At 48.2% G+C, this 18697-nt stretch overlaps 3 protein-coding genes across 9 annotated transcripts in view; 2 read left to right on the top strand and 1 right to left on the bottom strand.

Moving 5' to 3' along the window:
• Positions 1-44: 44 nt before the first annotated feature.
• RABEPK (Rab9 effector protein with kelch motifs) lies at positions 45-2318 on the top strand. Its single transcript, XM_042878768.1, has 7 exons — positions 45-165; positions 253-398; positions 469-621; positions 722-883; positions 1226-1375; positions 1501-1650; positions 1902-2318. The coding sequence occupies exons 1-7, from the start codon at positions 107-109 to the stop codon at positions 2195-2197; spliced, it is 1116 nt and encodes a 371-aa protein (XP_042734702.1). The 5' UTR covers positions 45-106; the 3' UTR covers positions 2198-2318.
• Positions 2319-3224: 906 nt separating this feature from the next.
• On the bottom strand, positions 3225-7432 carry HSPA5 (heat shock protein family A (Hsp70) member 5). Of its 2 annotated transcripts, none has more exons than XM_042878766.1 (9): positions 7343-7432; positions 7016-7148; positions 6557-6788; positions 6166-6303; positions 5845-5957; positions 5366-5756; positions 4822-5059; positions 4488-4655; positions 3225-4113 (listed from the first exon to the last, which is right to left on the bottom strand). In XM_042878766.1, the coding sequence occupies exons 2-9, from the start codon at positions 7129-7131 to the stop codon at positions 3551-3553; spliced, it is 1959 nt and encodes a 652-aa protein (XP_042734700.1). In that variant the 5' UTR covers positions 7132-7148; positions 7343-7432; the 3' UTR covers positions 3225-3550. The 2 variants fall into 2 exon arrangements, with proteins under 2 accessions (XP_042734700.1, XP_042734701.1); XM_042878767.1 differs by having other exon boundaries at positions 7016-7151; positions 7343-7398.
• Positions 7433-9862: 2430 nt separating this feature from the next.
• GAPVD1 (GTPase activating protein and VPS9 domains 1) overlaps positions 9863-18697 on the top strand; it is a 28681-nt gene continuing 19846 nt past the window's right edge. For 3 of the 6 annotated variants that reach the window (XM_042878854.1, XM_042878850.1, XM_042878855.1), the window contains exons 1-5: positions 9865-9916; positions 12485-12573; positions 15333-15544; positions 15937-16780; positions 17888-17974. In XM_042878854.1, coding sequence (XP_042734788.1) covers positions 15360-15544; positions 15937-16780; positions 17888-17974 — 1116 coding nt within the window. In that variant the 5' untranslated portion in view covers positions 9865-9916; positions 12485-12573; positions 15333-15359. Of the gene's footprint in view, positions 9917-10102; positions 10119-10573; positions 10654-12484; positions 12574-15332; positions 15545-15936; positions 16781-17887; positions 17975-18697 lie in introns of those variants that run through there. The other 3 variants (XM_042878852.1, XM_042878851.1, XM_042878853.1) reach the window with 3 other exon arrangements.

Here is an 18697-nt window from a genome sequence, read left to right as displayed (position 1 = left end):
GGAAGTTCGTGCACTTCCGGCCGCGCACCGGAAGGTGGCGGCTGGAGCCGAGCGGGGCCGGCCCGCGCTAAGGGCTGAGCTCAGAGCGGCTCGGCCAGGTCCCGCCATGGGGCCGCGGATGCTGCCGCTGCTGGAGCCGGGCTGCCGACCGCAGGCGGGCAAGTGGTGAGCGCGGGGGGTGCCGCGGGAGGGGGCCGGCGCGGTCCCGGCTGCCTCTCGGCGCGGCTGAGCACCGCCCGTCGCTCCCCGCAGGTACCGGCTGGCACCGCGCGGTGAATGGCCCCGCGGGCGCGTGGGCCACGGCTGCCTCTTCGTGCCGGGCGGGCCGGGCCGTGTGCTCCTCCTGGGCGGCGCCGACCCCGCGGGCGCTTTCGCGGACGCCCACTTCGTGGAGCTGGGTGAGGGCCGGGCCGGGCGGGGCGCGGGGCCGCCTCCGTTCCCCCTAACCGCGCCGCGCCCGGCCCGCAGGCGCGCATCTCTGGGCCCCGGCTGCCTGGACCGGACTGCGGCCGCGCTACGAGCACGCCACGTTCCTGTCCGCCTGCTGTCCACCGCGCCTCTGGGTGTTCGGCGGCGCGCACCGGGCCGGGAACCGGAGCTGCGTCCAAGTGCTGGACCCCGGTGAGTGCAGACGTCGGCGAAGCGGGTGTGGGTCCTGGCCGTGGCACGGAGCGGCCCCGCGGAACTCATGCGTGTCTGCCGTGTTTGCTTTCTTAATTAGAAATAGGAACCTGGGAGAGTCCCGAGGTGAGGGGTGTTCCGCCGCTGCCCAGGACGTTCCACACCTCCTCGGCAGCTGTAGGGGACTGTCTGTATGTCTTCGGAGGGGGAGACAAAGGAGCAGAGCCGGTTAAAGACCAGCAGCTTCACGTCTTTGACACAGGTACCTCTGTGTGTCACAGGCTGTGCCAGCAGAGAACTGCCCACTGCACTGGAGATCTGCCTCCCAGATTTTGTCAGCCTTGGCTGCAAGTTTAAAGGGAGGGGTGAAGGTTGCTGCTGATGCGTGCTCACCTCTGTACTGTGATGGGAAATTTGGGCCAAAGTGGCAGTGTAAAAATTTGGGATGGGGAATGCTGTGGGACTTCTCGTGAACTGTTGGTATTGTTCTGTTCATTCCTATGGCCCTGCATGCACCAGAAGGGAGCCCCAGCAAGACTCAGGGGCTACTGGTTTGTAGAGCTATCAGTTTTCCTCCTCATACACACACATTCTCATTTTTCAGTTGCTTTGACATGGACTCAGCCTGAAACCCACGGCGATCCCCCTTCTCCTCGGCATGGGCACGTTGTTGTTGCAGCTGGGACCAAGCTTTTCATACATGGAGGTTTAGCTGGTGATATTTTTTACAATGATCTGTTCTGCATTGATACAAGTAAGAAGGGCCATAAGTATCTTAGAACAATAGCTGTGCTATTATGTGTTTTGCTTTGTTTTGTTTGTTTCTTTTTGTTTTGTTTAATAATGCATAACCATAACTCTGTTCTTTTTGTCCAACAGCAGACATGAAGTGGGTTAAGATAGCAGCCACTGGTGATGTGCCAGGAGGACGGGCCTCCCACTCGTCGGCTGTGTTTAAAGACCACTTATACATTTTTGGTGGAATAGGTCCAGATGGGACGCTAGATACTACATACAAATATCATATAGGTAGGGAGACTTCTCTCAGCTTTGTAATGGTAAATGCCCGTCTGTTTGAAAATACATTGTGGTTTTAGTTCCTAGGCTTCATTCTCTTAGCAATCAGCGTCACTGCACTGGAAATATACCAGTTCAAGACCTAATAGTTAAGGCTAGATGGTACTACAGACTAATGTATAATCAGCAATGGGACTGTTCCAGCATGGCTTTTGAGTCTGTTAAGTGATGTTTTAAGATGTGAATGTATTTTTGTACTGCAGAGGAGCAGCAGTGGACACTCCTGCAGTTTGATTCTCCTCTGCCTGCTGGGAGACTGGACCACGCCATGTGTGTCATTCCTTGGCGGGCTGGCAACAACGCTGACTCAGGAGCTGTCAGTAGGGAAGATAAAGCTGAGCCAGCTGCATCAGCTGGTGACAGAGCTGACCACCTCTGCAGAGGCCAGGATGAGAAGACATGTACTGAAGACACAGTGATGCATCTGCTGTTAATATTTGGTGGGATGGATACACAAGCAGACATATATAGGGACTGCATTGTAAGTTTGATTGAATAGTCCAGCTTTTGATTGAATAGTCCAGCTGCAGCCCTTCACAGCACCATCCCTTTCCTTACAAGTTTTCTGTAGCAGTGTCTGATTAAGTTCACTATTTCCAATAAACAAATTCTTGCCCTCATAAGGGTGGCAGTCCTGCTTTCTGTGTGCAGTCATGCTTACAAGTAGGTACGTCAGTCCCTTTGGAAGGCTGTGGCTGCTGTGGTTTCAGCAGCTTCTTGGCTTGTGTGTTGCTGGAAGGTGAAAAGCTGGGGGTTGCAGAGGTTTTGGGCAGCTTTCTCCCCGAAGCTCACATGCTCCTAGTTGACTATAAAGGTACTTCCACTTGCAAAACTGAGGTTATCTACAAAGATTTGGGAGATAATTAAGGGCATTTGTCTTATACTATTTTGAAAATAGGTGTATGAGAAACCCCTGACTCTCCTGCATCAGAAAAGCCACCTTTCAAAGTAGGGAGAGCCGGACTTGCTACTTGTGTTACTGCATTTGGGAACCACTGTTCTCCTGTGTAAAGATTGACCTTGAGGTGGCTGTTTCCAGTTTTTGGTGCAGGCTTTTTTTTTTCTTCAGAAAAGTCAATGGTAGATGCACATTGTCCCCTTTGCTTCTGTACCAGCTTTACCAGTTCAGGTTTAACAAGGTACCTTTCTCTCCTTTAGGTTACTGTTACAAGCGCTTGTAACCCTTGGGTGCTCAGGTTAACCCCTCGGCTTTTTGCTTTGTAACAAATGTATGGTGTGATTAGCTGGAAGCACAATGCTACACTGCAGAAACAATTCAGTGCTTGTAAGTAGTTCCCATTCCAATAGTGGCACCACATCCACGCTTCTGGAGCTGTTTGCTACAGCCTGTTTGATGTAAAAAAAAAAAAAAAAAAAAAAAAAAAAACTACAAAAAAAGGAGAGGACTGGAACCAAGCAGGATCAGCATAGTTGAGCTTGAAAGCTTTTGCAGCCTTCTTTGTATTAAGCCTTTATAGGACAGCTAACCTGAACTCAGTCAATACAAATTATAAGCTACACCAAAATCCAGTGTAAATAACAAATTTATTGTGGTCACTTCAGGTAGAAAAGTTCTACACCAAATTCACATGACCAAGCTGTTAAATAGAATGCTTCCATGGCCAATATTTCTAAACCCATTTCTCATTTACATTCCCACCCCTGCTACCCTTCCCTCCCCAGACATCAAGCAACTGCTAACGAAACGCAGTAAACAGCCACTTTGGGCCAGCATTTCCAGCTCCACTCACAGGTGAAGATTCAAAGTTACATTCCAAATTAAGAGTTCAATATTTTAACAAGTGTTCCTGAGTCCAATATATACACACACAACATTCAGAGATGCCAGTATCTACAACTCATCCTTCTCTGCTGCTTCTTCTTCACCAGTGGGAGGGGGGCCTGCACTTCCATACAGCTTGCTAACAATTGGCTGAACAATTTCCTCTAGCTCCTTCTTCTTTGATTTGAAGTCTTCAATGTCTGCATCCTGATGGCTTTCAAGCCACTCTATCTTTTCCTCCACTGCCTTTTCTATCGTTTCTTTGTCTTCAGAGGACAGCTTGCCACCCAGCTTCTCTTTGTCCCCAATCTGATTCTTCAAAGAATATGCATAGCTCTCCAGCTCATTCCGGGCATCAATGCGTTCTTTAAGCTTTTTGTCTTCCTCAGCAAACTTCTCAGCATCATTAACCATCCTCTCAATCTCCTCTGGTGTAAGCCGATTCTGATCATTTGTAATTGTGATCTTGTTTTTGTTCCCAGTGCCCTTGTCTTCAGCTGTGACACGAAGGATTCCATTCACATCTATTTCAAAGGTAACTTCAATCTGTGGGACACCACGAGGAGCAGGAGGGATTCCAGTCAGATCAAAAGTTCCCAGGAGATGGTTGTCCTTGGTGAGGGGACGCTCACCTAAAACAACAGGTTAGTACATGAAACTGTATCAACCGTTGTTTGCATTTTGTGCAACACTTGACTCGACCTGCATGCTTTCCAAAGCTGAGGTTTTAATTCCAACCTGATGTCTGAGATGCCTACAGTACCTTACTCTGAAGAGAAGCCCTTTCAATCACAACTACTGAAAAACCATTTGAAAAGAACCACAGGAATAGCTTTTGAGTTCAAGCTGCCTGATCAGAGCTGTCTCAGTTGGTGAACAGTCTGAGCTAACACTGTTATCAAGCTTCTCTGTATGGATATGTGCATAGCTTCTTGACAGCACCACACAGCCTTCTGACAAGACAAGCATAAATCTGAATGAGAAAGTTCAGCTCTAGGGCACTTACCTTCATAGACCTTAATTGTCACAGTTGGCTGATTGTCAGAAGCTGTGGAGAAGATCTGAGACTTCTTTGTAGGAACAACAGTATTTCTTGGGATCAATTTAGTCATTACACCTCCAACTGTCTCAATGCCAAGTGTCAGAGGACACACATCAAGCAACACCAGATCACCTGTAAAAAAGATTGTGCATCAGAGAATGACTGACTTCAGCTCCTCTTTGCAGAAGCATACCAGTCTATCACTGGCAACAGCAGTCTGAGTTAGAGACATTAAGCTTCTTAGGATTGTGAAAACTCAATTCTATCACTTGCCAACAATACTATTTATTGTCATTACCTGTGTCTTGGTCCCCAGAGAGAACACCAGCCTGAACAGCTGCACCATAGGCTACAGCCTCATCTGGATTAATGCCACGAGAAGGCTCCTTCCCATTGAAGAACTCTTTAACAAGTTGCTGTATTTTGGGGATGCGAGTAGAACCACCAACAAGAACAATCTCATCAATATCAGACTTCTTTAGGTCAGAGTCTTCCAGAACTTTCTGAACAGGCTTCATTGTAGAACGGAACAGATCCTAGAAAGAAGAAAGTTAGAACAGTAAGATCGCATTCCCACGCCCATTTTCAAAACTAAGCACCCTTAGGGTACCAAGAATTAGAGTGATCATCAAGAGGCTCATCGTCAGCCTTCCTAAGACCTTAGCTGTCAGTAACATGCTGAGTCCCAAACACCCTGGGAAGTAACTTCTTGCTTTTTTATTCAAGTAGCACGTTATTTTTACTCTGTTTAAATGTAACTAAGTTAGGTGAAACAGCACACCGCCGCTAGCAAGTCACTAGTTTGGAGCTCAGGGAATGTAGCTTTAGCTTTGTAACCTTACCATATTCAGTTCTTCAAATTTGGCACGAGTAAGAGTCTCGGAGAAATCCTCTCCTTCAAAAAAGGATTCTATTTCAATTCTAGCTTGGTGCTGGGATGACAGGGCTCGCTTTGCTTTCTCTACTTCCCGTCTTAGTTTCTGTACAGCTCTGTTATCCTTCCTGACATCTTTTCCAGTTTTCTTCTTGTAGAGCTTGATGAAGTGTTCCATAACACGTTGGTCAAAGTCTTCTCCACCCAGGTGTGTGTCACCATTGGTAGCCACAACTTCAAAGACTCCATTGTCAATTGTCAGGAGGGAGACATCAAAAGTTCCACCACCCAGGTCAAATACAAGGATGTTCTTCTCACCCTCTCTCTTGTCCAATCCATATGCAATGGCAGCAGCTGTTCTGTATAGAAGTAACCAGATCAGGAAACTTTTGATTACCAAACCCCATTCCCAAATAACCAGCAGGCAAGGTAGTTTAGGCTACTTACGGCTCATTAATAATGCGCATCACGTTCAATCCAGCAATTGTACCAGCATCTTTTGTAGCCTGACGCTGAGCATCATTGAAGTAGGCTGGCACAGTAACAACAGCATGAGTAACCTGCAGAAAATAAAACAATTAGATTAAGGAAAGCTATGTACCTTAGAAATAATTTTATCACTTCTGATAGCAAGAAATCATTTTAGCTGAGCCCAACCAACTGGGCTGCCTAAGAAGCCAACAGCACTGAACAAAGTCTGGGACTGGAAGGTTATCCTTAGCTTTTTTAAAACTGTTTTAAGTTCCTGTTATAAATATTCAAACTTACTTTCTTCCCCAGATAAGCCTCTGCAGTTTCTTTCATCTTTGTCAGGACCATGGCAGAAATTTCTTCTGGAGCAAATGTTTTTGTTTGTCCACCACCAACATCAACCTGAATATGCGGCTTAGCTTTCTTTTCAACAACCTGAAATGAGAAAGACTGGTATATTCCAGGTATTCTTAAGCATAGAGTCTGTACTCTAGACATCAACAGCCCTTCTTAAGAAGGCTATAAAACCACAGACTGCTCAGAACGGCACTGTTATTTACCTCCCCTATCCCCCCCCCCCCCCCCCCCCCCCCAAGTCAAGAGAGATGCACAGCTCCTGCAGCCCACTCCTGACCACAGAAGCTAGAACCCTGCCACCACCCCCCCCACCCCTATTCATGAGGCACACCTTGAAGGGCAGATACTTGATGTCCTGCTGCACCGAGGGGTCATTCCAGGTGCGGCCTATGAGCCGCTTGGCATCAAACACAGTGTTCTCAGGGTTGGATGTCAGCTGGTTCTTGGCCGCATCCCCGATCAGGCGCTCCCCCTCAGGCGTGAATGCCACGTAGGATGGAGTGATGCGATTCCCCTGGTCATTGGCGATGATTTCCACGCGGCCGTTCTTGAAGACACCCACGCTGAAGGAGAAATGGAGCAGTCAGATGGCACAGGGGTACGGTTCTCCCACCCTGCTCTTGCCAGACCCCTCCCCGGAGCCCACAGCTCCTTCATCCCTTCCTCTCTCTCTCTCCCTACCTACCTCCCGCCCGCCCTCTTCCCCCACCCAGCCACTCACCCCAGCCCCCACCACCCCGATCCCCATGTCCACGATGCCCGTCCCCACAACAGACGGTTCCTTACGCACCAAGAATAGGTCGTGCCGAGGTCGATGCCCACCACCGTGCCCACGTCCTCCTTTTTCTCTTCGTCGTCCGCCCGCGCGCCGCCCAGCAGCAGCAGCGCCAACAGGAGGTGCCTCATGCCGCCTGTTCGCCGCCCTGCTAAGGAACGCCAGTCACAAAATGGAGGCGCCACATGCGCGGCGCGACCCAATCCGGCCTCACTGCCCCCCCCCCCCACCCACCCACCCACCCGCCGGGGTCCAGCCCGGTCCGCGGCCGCCCCCCCCCCCCCCCCACACCCCACCCACCAGGCCCCGGCAGGCCGCAGCAGGCCCCGCCACCGCCCCTACCGTCACACACGAATCGCCGTGTCTCCAACTGCCGCTGAACACCCAGGCCGCGCCGCGCGCCCTTATATATCCTTCGTTACTCCTTCGTGGAGGCTCGCCATTGGCCGCAGAGCCCTCGCTGGAGAGCGCTCATTGGCCGACTGCTACTAAGCTGGCCTTCCTTGATTGGTGAGGAGCGGGCGGTCGCTCTGACATGCCTGGCGCGCACCCCTCCTGCCACCCGATTGGTTCACCCCGCCGGTATCGCGGGCCAATCAACAGAGAAGCGTGAGCCAAGCGGAAGAAGCCCATTGGTTGGGGGCGGCCGTGGCGGCGAGGCCAGGGTAGGGAACGGGGTGGGAGGGGGGGGGGGCGACGTTCTGGAAGTTTCCATGGTAACCGACCCCGGTGCTGGGAGGAGGGGAGGCTGGCGACGGCGAGCCTTCTCGGCCAAGCGCGGCGGAGACCGGAGACATGGGCGGAAGGAGGGCTGCGCCTTGCGGTCTGCCTCCTCCCTGCAGAGCCCCAGGTGCGGGCGGGCTCTCCGTAGCTCCGCAGAGTTCGGCTCGGGTCCGTCCGTGCCGGCAGCGCCCGCTCGCGCCTGCTGCTGGCACTCGGACAACGACAGGCCGCGCCTCGCCCCGGCGTTACGCCGGGTTACATCAGCGCCGGGCCGCGCTGTCCCACTGGCTGCAGGGCCGCACCTTCACGCAGCGGGCCTGGGGTCGTGTCTGAGCGCTAGTGTAAGGAATTGAGGGCCCTGGGTCAGTCGCGACATGAGAAAATGAGATTCGTGAACCGTTGGGTGATAGCAGGGCTGAATCGTAACAGAAATAACTGGGCTGTATAAAAGCGTGGCTCCAAAGACAGCCCTGAGCCACGCTGTAAGAACGCAGCCGTGGTGCTGCTCGCAGCTGGGCAGCGCTGAGGGCAGTGCTGTGATCCCACTGCTCACAGTGCGCCTTTTCTGAAGCTCTCATCTGGGTGCTGTTCTTCCTATTAGGAGGTGTATTTCAGAGTCTTCTATATATCATTGTAGATTTATTTCTTTTACTCAATTATTTCTGTATTGAATTCACATCTTCTTTGAAGAATCCTGATGCAAATTACTGAGCTTAGCCTTATTAAAGAACTGTCTTCGCTACAACTGCATATCCCAAGAACTGTGCCTAACGTATTTTATCTCTTCACGGGAAGCCATGTGCAGATAAGGAGACATCTTGACGCTTGCAGGCCTCAGGCTCATTCCCCTCAGTTCTCTTAAGGGCAGCGATGCTGTAATGCAGCCGGTGTTCTGCGCTACAGGCAGGAGCACGGTGTGCCAGCTGGCTGTGTCGTACAGACATAATGCTTTGCTGGTGTGTGTGTTTGGGCTCAAGGAACTTTTTTTGCTCTTGCATTTCTGTGTGCCATGGTTGTTTTTAAAAAGTCATTTGGATATTTAAAATTCAATTACGTAAGCACTGTTTTATCAGAGGAGAGGATTTGAGGCTGTAACTGTGTCAGCTACGAAAAAGACACACACATAATAGTTTGGAGATTGAGAAATACAAAGCACCGATGTGTGGCTGCTGTGCTGAGCTGACGCAGAGAAGAGCTCTGCAGATGGCTTAGGCATGAAAAAGCAATAATGGTGACTGAGGAGTGTTACTTTCCCACCCGAGTCACCCCTGCCCCTGCTGCAGCCTGGATGCCATGCCCTCATGCTGGGTTTTGGCTTACTGCTACCATTCCACAGTGTAACAAGGTGCCCAGGTGAGAGCTGGGCTGCAAATGGTGCAGCCCTTTTTCTCTTTAAGAGAACAAGCTTCTTAATACCTCTGTTGGAAGAATTTTTTTTGTGTGTACTAAGTTATGTCCTAAGACATAGATTTCCCTTGTATTTCTAATTGAGCTACATGTGTTATGAGGAGCACAGGTGGGGCTGGGCCGTACCTGTACGTTCAGCTGTCTGATCTCAGCCTCCTGCTTCCCACAGCAAAGCTGTGTAAGGCCCCATCCCGCGGGCAGCCAGTGAGCTCTGTACTTTCTGAGGATCTTGGGACAGCTGAGAAAGGAGGGCAAAGTTAAAATCAGTTTGTGACCATCAACCAAAGCACAAGCTGTGATTGTGCAGTCGCATGTGATGCTGGTTATGATTAAGCAGTGCTATTACGTGAGGCAGATTGCCCCACGCAGCGCTGTTACACGTTGCATACTCCACTGCTCGTCACCGTGCGTTTCGATCCGCAGGGCCGGCCGAGCCCTACGGCCCTCCCTTGTAAAGCAGCCGCGGGAGAAGGGCGGCGTCCGTCCGGACGCAACCCAGGGAACGGTGCCCATCGGAGCCACGCAGCGCGAAGCGACCGCTCCGAGCCCGATTTTTCCTCGCACCACCCAGCAGCAGCCCCACACCAGAGATGCTGCGCCGTCACGCGGCCTCGGTGGGGGCTGAAGAAAGAACGGGGTCCGGGGCTCGGCGCCCGCGGGACCGCATGGCCGCGGGACTACATGTCCCAGGAGCGCGGCGTCGCCGCCCGCCGCCTGCGCAGTGCCGCGCCGCGCCTGGCTCGGGGCCGCAGCGGAGCCGGGCGGCGGCGACGGAGCCGGGGCCGGGTAGGGGAGAGGGCTCGCAGCCCGCGCGGCTGGGACCGCCGCTCGGATCCCCACCGGCGGCGCGGGGGAAGGGAAGGGAGGGAAAGGGAGGGGAGGGAGGGAAGGGGAAGGAAAGGAGAGCGGAGCGGGCCCGACCGACCCCTCTCTGCTTTTTCAGGGAGCCGAGCGGGAAGCGCTGCGAGGAGCAGGCCGACGCGCCGAGGTGCCGATCTCGTCCGCGTTCCCCGGGCGGGGGGAGGCGCCCAGCACCGGGCGGGGGCCGCGCTCGCAGTCCGCGCCGCGGGAGCTGAGCGGGCCGCGCTCCGCCCGCTGCCCGCTGCCATGTTAGCGCCGGCGGTCGCCAGGCGGGAGCGCCTCGCGGCCCTTCGTGCTCTGCGGCGGGACTGCGCGGCTGCGGAGCGGCGTGAGCGCCGGCACCGCCGGGTTTACGGGTTCCGTCTGACGGAGGTTTAGAACTTGTAACTTGGGCAGTGTCGTGACTTCCTTTTTTTTTGTCGCCGAGAGGCTTCGTGCCGGAGGACTTTGGTCAGGCGAGTGTTCGTCTCTCGTTCTTGCAAAGTCACGACGGCGCGCTTTGAAGGAGCGGCTGTGCCCGCCGCTGAGGTGGAGCCGCGCGGTGCGGCTGCGCCTCGAGTGGGAGCTGCGCTTGGGGGGATCTGAAAGAAGCACGCTTCTGCAAATTGGCGTCGGCTGCGCTGGTGGTTTCAGGAAAAGGGCTTCAGAGCGGCTGCGCTGCGGTGGGTTTCGGGACGTCGCAGGTGCCGTAGGTGTGGGTTTGGCTGCGCGGTGCGGCGGGCCCAGGAGAGCGAACAGCCTGCGCGGGGGGCTGCGGAACCGCCAACTTCAGGTTCTGCACTTCTGCCTGGAAGTTAATTGGTGCGGCTCGTTATGTAGGGCGAGCGACTCTTTCTAACAGCACGAGCTACTGGAGTAGGTTTTGGTGGTTATGTGCCTCTGTTGACTCTTGTGCGTTGCTGTAGTATCGCAGCTGACAATTTAGTAGGCAGCTGAGCCTATGCGTTCCTGATACGCCCTGTTAATAAGGGACTCAAGAAATGAAGTGCTCTTGCACACAGAGCTTGTGTTCAGTGTTGGTTGCACAGCAGCCACTGAGCAGAAGCAAACTCGAGGTGCTTGTTTTGTGTTAATGTTGATTAGATAGTTGAATTGCAGCAAATTGAAATGCATTTTGCACGTTGTGTGCTTTGATGTGGTGGGCATTATAATGTGAGGGTTCAGCAGGTAAATCCTAAGTCATGGTGAACTGAAAAATGTTGGTTTTTTTTTAGCTCAACATTGGGAGATAGGTTGTTAGCTTATGTAAAGAAGGCTTGCTTGTTGTTACTATAAATGTTAATGAAGATGAGATGCTTTCATCTGGGGTAAGTTAGCATGGAAGCTATTCAAGCTTGCTTAAGAATTCTTTCTCAGTAAGAAGGAACGATCTCAGTTTGGCCTTGCCCTGCCCTCCCTGCAGTTGATCTGCCCAAACTTGCTTTGGAAGCTGAGTCTTGCTTAGCAGACACAGGAAGAACAAATAACCCTGAGCAGGAAATGCTGGAGGAGGAAGAAGAATTTAGTGTACGGTGGCAGTATTTGCTGCTTTGCTTACTCTTTTCTGTCAACAGAACTGCAGAAATGTGTAACAGAGGTGCCACTTGTTTCTGTGTGCCACAGTACAAAACACGCGCTCTATGTGCTGCTATTCAGCACCCAAAGATTCAGGGAGTGCTTTATGGGACTTCTAAATGCGAGAAACAGTTTATGTCTGTGTTTACCAAAGACATAGATTGCTCTGGATTCTGAAGAACTCAGAGCATGCTGATAGTAGGGCAAAACATCTTAGATGCTGTCAGCTCACACAGTCTGTTGTGGTGGGGCATTGTGAGGTGGAATTGTTTGAATTGCTGCAGTAAGTTTTCCAGTTAGTAGCTTATTAAGCGGTCTTAAAATAATTGAAATATTTTTCTATTAAAATGAAGTTACCTGGATTGAAAAATGGTTTGCAGATAGTGGGAGTTATTTAATATCTGTTATTTCTTCAACTGCATCAGACAGTTGGATTTCTAAATTTCCTAAACCGCCTCCTTCATACAATTGCACGCAGACACTTTTTATTTCAAGTCTGACGGATGATCGTTGTAAAGTAGTTAATTGGGTAATTTTGGGTGGCTTCTGTGTGTATGAGAAGCTGATAAGCAGGAACTAGTAGCAGCTGAGGTGGCTGCCGTCCTGTCTGTTCTGTTACGGCCTGCTGCAGTGCATTACCAAATACGTAAGTGTGGCTAATTGCTTCTTAAAGCTCTTGTCCTGAGCTCTGGCATGGCGTGAATGCTGTGCGGCGTGGGAAGGTTAAAGAATGCAGCTGTTGTCTGCTTGTACTGATCGTGAAGAGAAGGGGCTTTTGGAGGGGAGCAGTGCATCATGTAGGTGTATTAACGATAGAGTAGTTTTCCTTTTCAGATATAGGCTATGTGAATACCAGTGTGTGAAGAGAGGGATAGCATGTGCATCTTGTTCAACTGGGTTGGTTGGTTTGTTTTTGACTGTGCTTTATGCTTTCTTTAGAGTGAGTCTGAAGGCTGCTGAAGGTCCATATGTGTCACAGTTCCAGCTTTCCATCTCTAGTGTTCTCAGACGTCTGCCAGTCACGGAAGGTGAACACCCACTTGTTTGCACTGATTCTTGCTATGCTTGCATGACTGTGGAATAATTTGTTTCTAATAATTGGTAATAGGAGCGAGTGAGGCATTCCTCATCTGCAGAGGTATATTTTGGTAGCAATTGGTACTTGCCAACAAGTTTAATATTTCGGAGGACTGTAAAGCCAAGGAAGCTGCTGATCCCTTTTTCATGTACGTAGGGCACAAACTGTTGTCAGACAGTCAGCATGTTGCCCTGTGGATTTTCACAGTTCCTGAGAAAACAGTCGTGCTCACTGATGTCTTGCAGCTCAGTTTCAAAGCAGTTCTCCTCTCACTTTCATTATGTTTGTGTTCTGTGGTGCAGACAGAGAAGAGTCTGAAAGATAGTGGCATATTGATAAGGTATTGATAGGTGACATTACAAATCACAGCAGTGTTCTGTGGAAGTCTTCCCTGCTGTTCTGTTGTGCTTTTTCTCTGACCAGACACGTTATGTACGTGCATATTTGGGCTCCAGATGGTCTGGGAGTTGTACTTGCTTTCTGTGTATTAGCTAATTTTTTTTAAATTTCTCTTTTGATTGATTGCCCTTAGCTCTAGGAGAAGTTATTGGCAATCTAACAGCTGCATCAATGGTTGCTTACTAGAAATAGTGTATTCTTTCCAGGCTGCTGTTATCTTTTGTGCTGACTGGGATTTGAGGATAACCACCTGAACTAACTTTCTGTTCAGAAATGTAGAGCCTCCAAGTGATCACCTTCAAACGGCCAATTAAAACTGTTAAAGTTTGGTAAACCATGAACATCATTAAATACAGCTTTACACTGCAAAGCACCTGAAAAGACAGACAGTAGTTCCACAGATATCACAGTAGGTGCAGTTAAATGGATTCGTTTCCCTAGTTGACGTCAACAGGTGACAGTCCAAAACAAAAGTTAATTTTTACAGACAGTATCGAGTTCAGTGCTGTTTTCCTGAAAGCCCTAAAATTCTGTGACTAAAAATAAAAATGAGTTGCAAGAAGTTATTGTTCACTTCTCAAACAACTTTGACAGTGATGTCAGCATTTCTTTTTTCTAATCATTTGTCTGAGACTGCCCCAGTTAAATACATCAGAATCACTGCATCCTTGAAGTTCCTTGCTCAGTCTCATCTTTGAATAGCATAAATGCATGAGCTGTAACCACTGGTTAGGGTCACGGTTTTTTGTTAGCATGCTTTTCCTTTTTAAAGAGAGCTTTGTATACAGGTTTGTCTGTATTTGCTAGGAATGCATAAGGACGTGACAGCATCTGTTTCTGTCTCTGCTAGCATTTTTGTTCTTTCATTTATAGTGTAACCTGACATAATTACACAGCCAAGGAGTGGCCATCGCTGCCAGCATGCCTGGTTATCAGGCTCTCACACTAGGAATAAAACGCCAACAAGCACCAACAAATGTAAAACCTTGCCTGATTAGGGAGCTAATCTGTATTCTTCAGAGAAGATCATCTCCTACTTTGCTGAGCAGTGAACCACAGGTCTTTAAAACATAAAAAGAGAGCGCTTGGTAAATTATTTGTAGTTTCTCAAGCATGGAATAAACGGTCTTGTAGAGGTGGGCTTCTCTGGGGTGGTTGCAGATTATGGGAAGTAAGTTTTCTGTTTAACTCTAGCACAGCGTTCAAGGCTTCTCCACCATGTCCCTCTGACAGCTCTGCCATGTAGCCATTGCCAGTGTGTTTGACAGCTATGTATTATATGTGGATCAACCCCTTTTTCTTCCCAAATTATGCAGTATTGCTGTTAATTCTCGTGAAGAAGCCCCACGGCTGTTAATGATTCCATGGAGACATAATTTGATCTATGGGATTCTACCCTTTCCCATGTCAACATAATGCAATTTATGTTATTGTTTCTTTCGTTGAGCTAACTTTTAGATGGATTTGCTGCTTGAACTTGTTCTGCCTGGTACTGAACTCCCATGCCCACATAGTGGTAATAAGTGTAAGCTCTGACTTCACAATTAGAAAACACTGAGACAGAACAGTGGCTAGTGTTGATTGATTGGCTTATTTTGACACCGTTGTGATAGGAAAACCTCTGCTTGTTTCAGTTTCTCTCTTTAAAAAACACTTCTGGATTGGCCCTCCAAAAATATTCTTACAAGTGGAAATATTTGAGGAAATTCTTCCGAATGAGTTCTATTGCTGAGCAGCATCTCCAGACTTACTTCCAGCTGCCGCCTTTTCTAGCAATTAATTTATTTATCTAGCAAAGAAGTCCAGTTACGCAAAGGTGAGAGGTGGCATTTGTTGTAGCAGCCCGGAGGTAACTGTGCCCACGTGCTGGTGGTGTGCTTTAGTGGAAAGCAGGAAGCACAGAAGTTTTTTCTTCCCTGTCCGCCATGCAGGTGGCACAGTGGGACGGCTCCTCGCTGTCTCCCTGAGCTCTCTAGGCTATGGCACTGGCTGCAGCTCTCCTCCAGCCCATTTCTTTACTCTGTGTGCTGAGTGTGGTGTAAGCCTTGTGGTGCTCTATCGCTATTTCAGTTGGTGTGAGCTAGAGATACCGTTGGCTGCTGTGCAAGTGTTCCTGGTGTGCTGAAGTGACAAGGTGTTAATGAAACTGGCAGCTAGAAAGCCTTACATGGAGGCAGAATGGGCACAGAAGTGTTTACTGCTAAGCTTATGGCCTCCTTACTTTGTTACTTATGCTTATTACTTTGTTGGGGCTGACAGAACTTGTTTCCATTACTGTTGGATTTCATTCCTTTTTTTCCTTTCTTTCAGTGAGTACTGTGTAGTCTGCTGTCAAAGATGGTGAAGCTGGATATACACACACTGGCTCATCACCTCAAGCAGGAACGACTGTATGTAAACTCAGAAAAGCAACTTATTCAGAGGCTGAATGCAGACGTGTTGAAGACAGCTGAAAAGCTGTACCGCACAGCGTGGATTTCCAAGCAGCAACGGATTAACTTGGACAGACTGATCATAACAAGGTGACTTGGAGGGGTGGTGGCCCTGGGGAGAACAGATACCTGAACTTCTGTGAATTGCAGCAAAACTACCAGATTTTTCACACTGTCGCTCTTTAGAGTCCTTTGCTGTACTAATTACAAAAATAGCACTTTTTAAAAACGAATCTAAACTGAGGTATCTGACTCACCAGAGACTTGTTTGTTGTCTGCTTAAACTACCATCTTTCTAATGTGCGTATTTGCTTTGCTGCTCTTTGTGGTTTATGGGAACAAACTGTTCTTATTCCTGAATTTGGAAATCATTTGGGTTTATATGGAAGGACATCTTTTGTGTGAACAGATTGGCTATGTGACATCTGGTAAATTTGTTTGCTTAAGAGTTTACTTAGAGTGTTTCAATGTTTTTCTTTAAGTGCGGAAGCTTCTCCTGCTGAATGCTGTCAGCATGCTAAAATCTTGGAGGATACACAGTTTGTGGATGGATATAAGCAGTTGGGATTTCAGGAGACTGCTTATGGAGAGTTCCTAAACAGATTGAGAGAGAACCCTAGGCTTATCGCGTCCTGTCTGGTTGCTGGAGAGAAGCTCAACCAGGACAACACCCAGAGTGTCATTCACACAGTCTTTACCTCCATTTATGGAAACTGCATCATGCAGGAGGATGAGAGCTACCTCCTGCAGGTCCTTCGTTACTTGATCGAATTTGAACTTAAGGAAAGTGACAACCCTCGGCGGCTGTTGAGACGAGGCACTTGTGCGTTCAGCATCTTATTCAAACTTTTCTCTGAAGGACTTTTTTCTGCAAAACTCTTTCTTACTGCAACCTTACATGAGCCGATCATGCAGCTTCTGGTTGAAGATGAAGATCACCTGGAAACTGATCCAAACAAATTAATTGAGAGATTCTCTCCAGTCCAACAGGAAAAGTTGTTTGGAGAGAAAGGCACAGAAAAATTTAAGCAAAGAGTCCAAGAAATGGTTGACTCCAATGAGGCGAAGCTGGTGACGTTGGTGAACAAATTCATTGGCTATCTGAAACAAAATACGTACTGTTTTCCACATAGCTTGCGATGGATCGTGTCACAAATGTACAAAACGCTCTCGTGTGTAGACAGACTGGAGGTTGGGGAGGTCAGAGCAATGTGCACAGACCTCCTTCTAGCATGTTTCATCTGTCCTGCAATTGTCAATCCAGAACAGTATGGGATAATTTCTGATGCACCTATAAACGAAGTGGCGAGATTTAATCTGATGCAGGTATGACTCATTTTGAACTGGTCTAAAAAAGACACGGAGAGAAATGTTCGTGGTGTTTTGTTTCTGCTGCAGCAGGTGGTATCATGAAAAGATAGAGCACTGTTCATCCTATAGATAAGACAAATGCTAATATAATGCTTGTGTCGTCATTGCCCTGGAGGCATGCTTTAAAGTTAATGTGCCTGTTTGCTTAAAATATTGACTTTAAAAGCGCTGTAGAATGCATTCCTTTCTCTCTTAACAGAAGTGGCAAATACACCTTAGGAGAGCTGCTCCCAAGGAGTGGAAGCTGCAGTTACATTTATGCTTTAAGATGAATTCTGGAGGGTGTGTAAAGTAACATTGTATTATGCCAAAAAATGTTGTCAGGCAGCAGTGAGCAGTTTGTCTGCCAGTAGCACCTCCTGTTTTTTTAGACCTTAAGACATTCGCTAGCCCTAGTGAGAAATATTTGTGTAAATCTCAAATAATTTGATGACAGAATATAGACCTGTTGCCTGATGACATTAAGCATCATTACATTTAGTGGAGGATATTCCCCACACGTAATCAGCCTGCTTTTAAATGTCTGTGAACTGGACAATAAGTGATTCCTACAGAAAATTACTGTGGTGAATTTTACTCACTGCATTTTACTAACAGGCCTTGCAGTGTTTTTTGGAGATACGTAAGTAATCTTGTCCAGTGTTGCTGCCTGCAGGTTGTAGCAGAGCTTGCAATTGGCAACTCTTTAAAACTGAGAGTGGTTTGCATTTGGTGATTAATAAGGATTATTTTCTCTGGCCTGGAGTTGGCTTTCTTCCTATTTTTTTCCTCCAGCTTTCACTTAATGAAGAATATACAGCCATTCAGAATGTCTAGGTTTGAGATGTGAGAACTGAGAGTTGAAGCTAGGTTATGTTGTGAAAACAAATATGCTTTGTTCTTAGGCTGGAATTATGGACACACATAGTACACTGTGCATGCAGATTTTCTACCTAAATACCACAACTACTTTTGGTTTTTATTATTTGTAAAATGGAGGAATTGTCCTAACTGATTGTTATAGCAGGGTCCACCTTCATGTTGTTTTGAAATGCTTATTCCTCATAGTTCATCTCTTTCCAGGTTGGGAGACTTCTGCAGCAGTTGGCAATGACAGGTTCTGAGGAGGGAGATCCACGTACGAAGAGCAACCTTGCTAAATTCGACAAAGTAAGAGTGAGCTAAAAGGAGCCAGGACTCCTGGATGTGCTTCATCCTTCTGCAGCTTCTTTGTTCAGACATTGCAAATGACTTGCTAAGCAGTTGATTTATGTGCTACCTGTACTGAAAAGCAGATTAAATCCTACGTAGAGCTGGGAACAAAATCTTGAGTACTAGATTCAGGGATTCTCAATTCTGGCATTATGCTGCTTTTCAAAAGGAAATGTAGAAAAGACATCAAAGCAAGTTAACCTTTTCAAGTGGAAACTCTGAGTTGCTGTCTGTGTTTTTCTTCTGAAGCTAAAGAAAAAACTCAGATCTGCAGACGACTTTTGTGTAAAATCTAGCATTGGAAAAAGTAATTTGGTAGCACAAGGAAGTGGTGTTCTTTTCTTGCTTTTTTTGTTCTCCTTTTCCCCTGTTAGTGTCAGTACTCCATAGCAATTCTGCAGTTACTTCATTAGAACAGTGAAATGAATGCAGCAGTAAATCAAAACCTGTACTTAAAAAAAAAACACGTTGATTTATGTAACTTGATGATTTTTGCTAATTACAATTGTGTGTCATTGCTACGAACTTACACATCTATTATACGAGTAACAGGTTAGAAAGTGATGCTGCACGATGCTTCCTTGTTTCACTTCTAGTCTGTGCTCAGCACTTTTGTTAGGACAGATTGTTTGCCTTAAGCAGTGTAATTCCTATTGAAAATCTGAACACTGCAATGAAACA

This window comes from Lagopus leucura, unplaced genomic scaffold (assembly GCF_019238085.1).
Source record: "Lagopus leucura isolate 7727_CA_CO unplaced genomic scaffold, USGS_WTPT01 Super-Scaffold_100022, whole genome shotgun sequence".
Taxonomy (NCBI): Eukaryota; Metazoa; Chordata; class Aves; order Galliformes; family Phasianidae; genus Lagopus; species Lagopus leucura.
The sequence above is the reverse complement of the archived record's forward strand: the minus strand, read 5'-3'. Positions and strand labels throughout refer to the sequence as shown.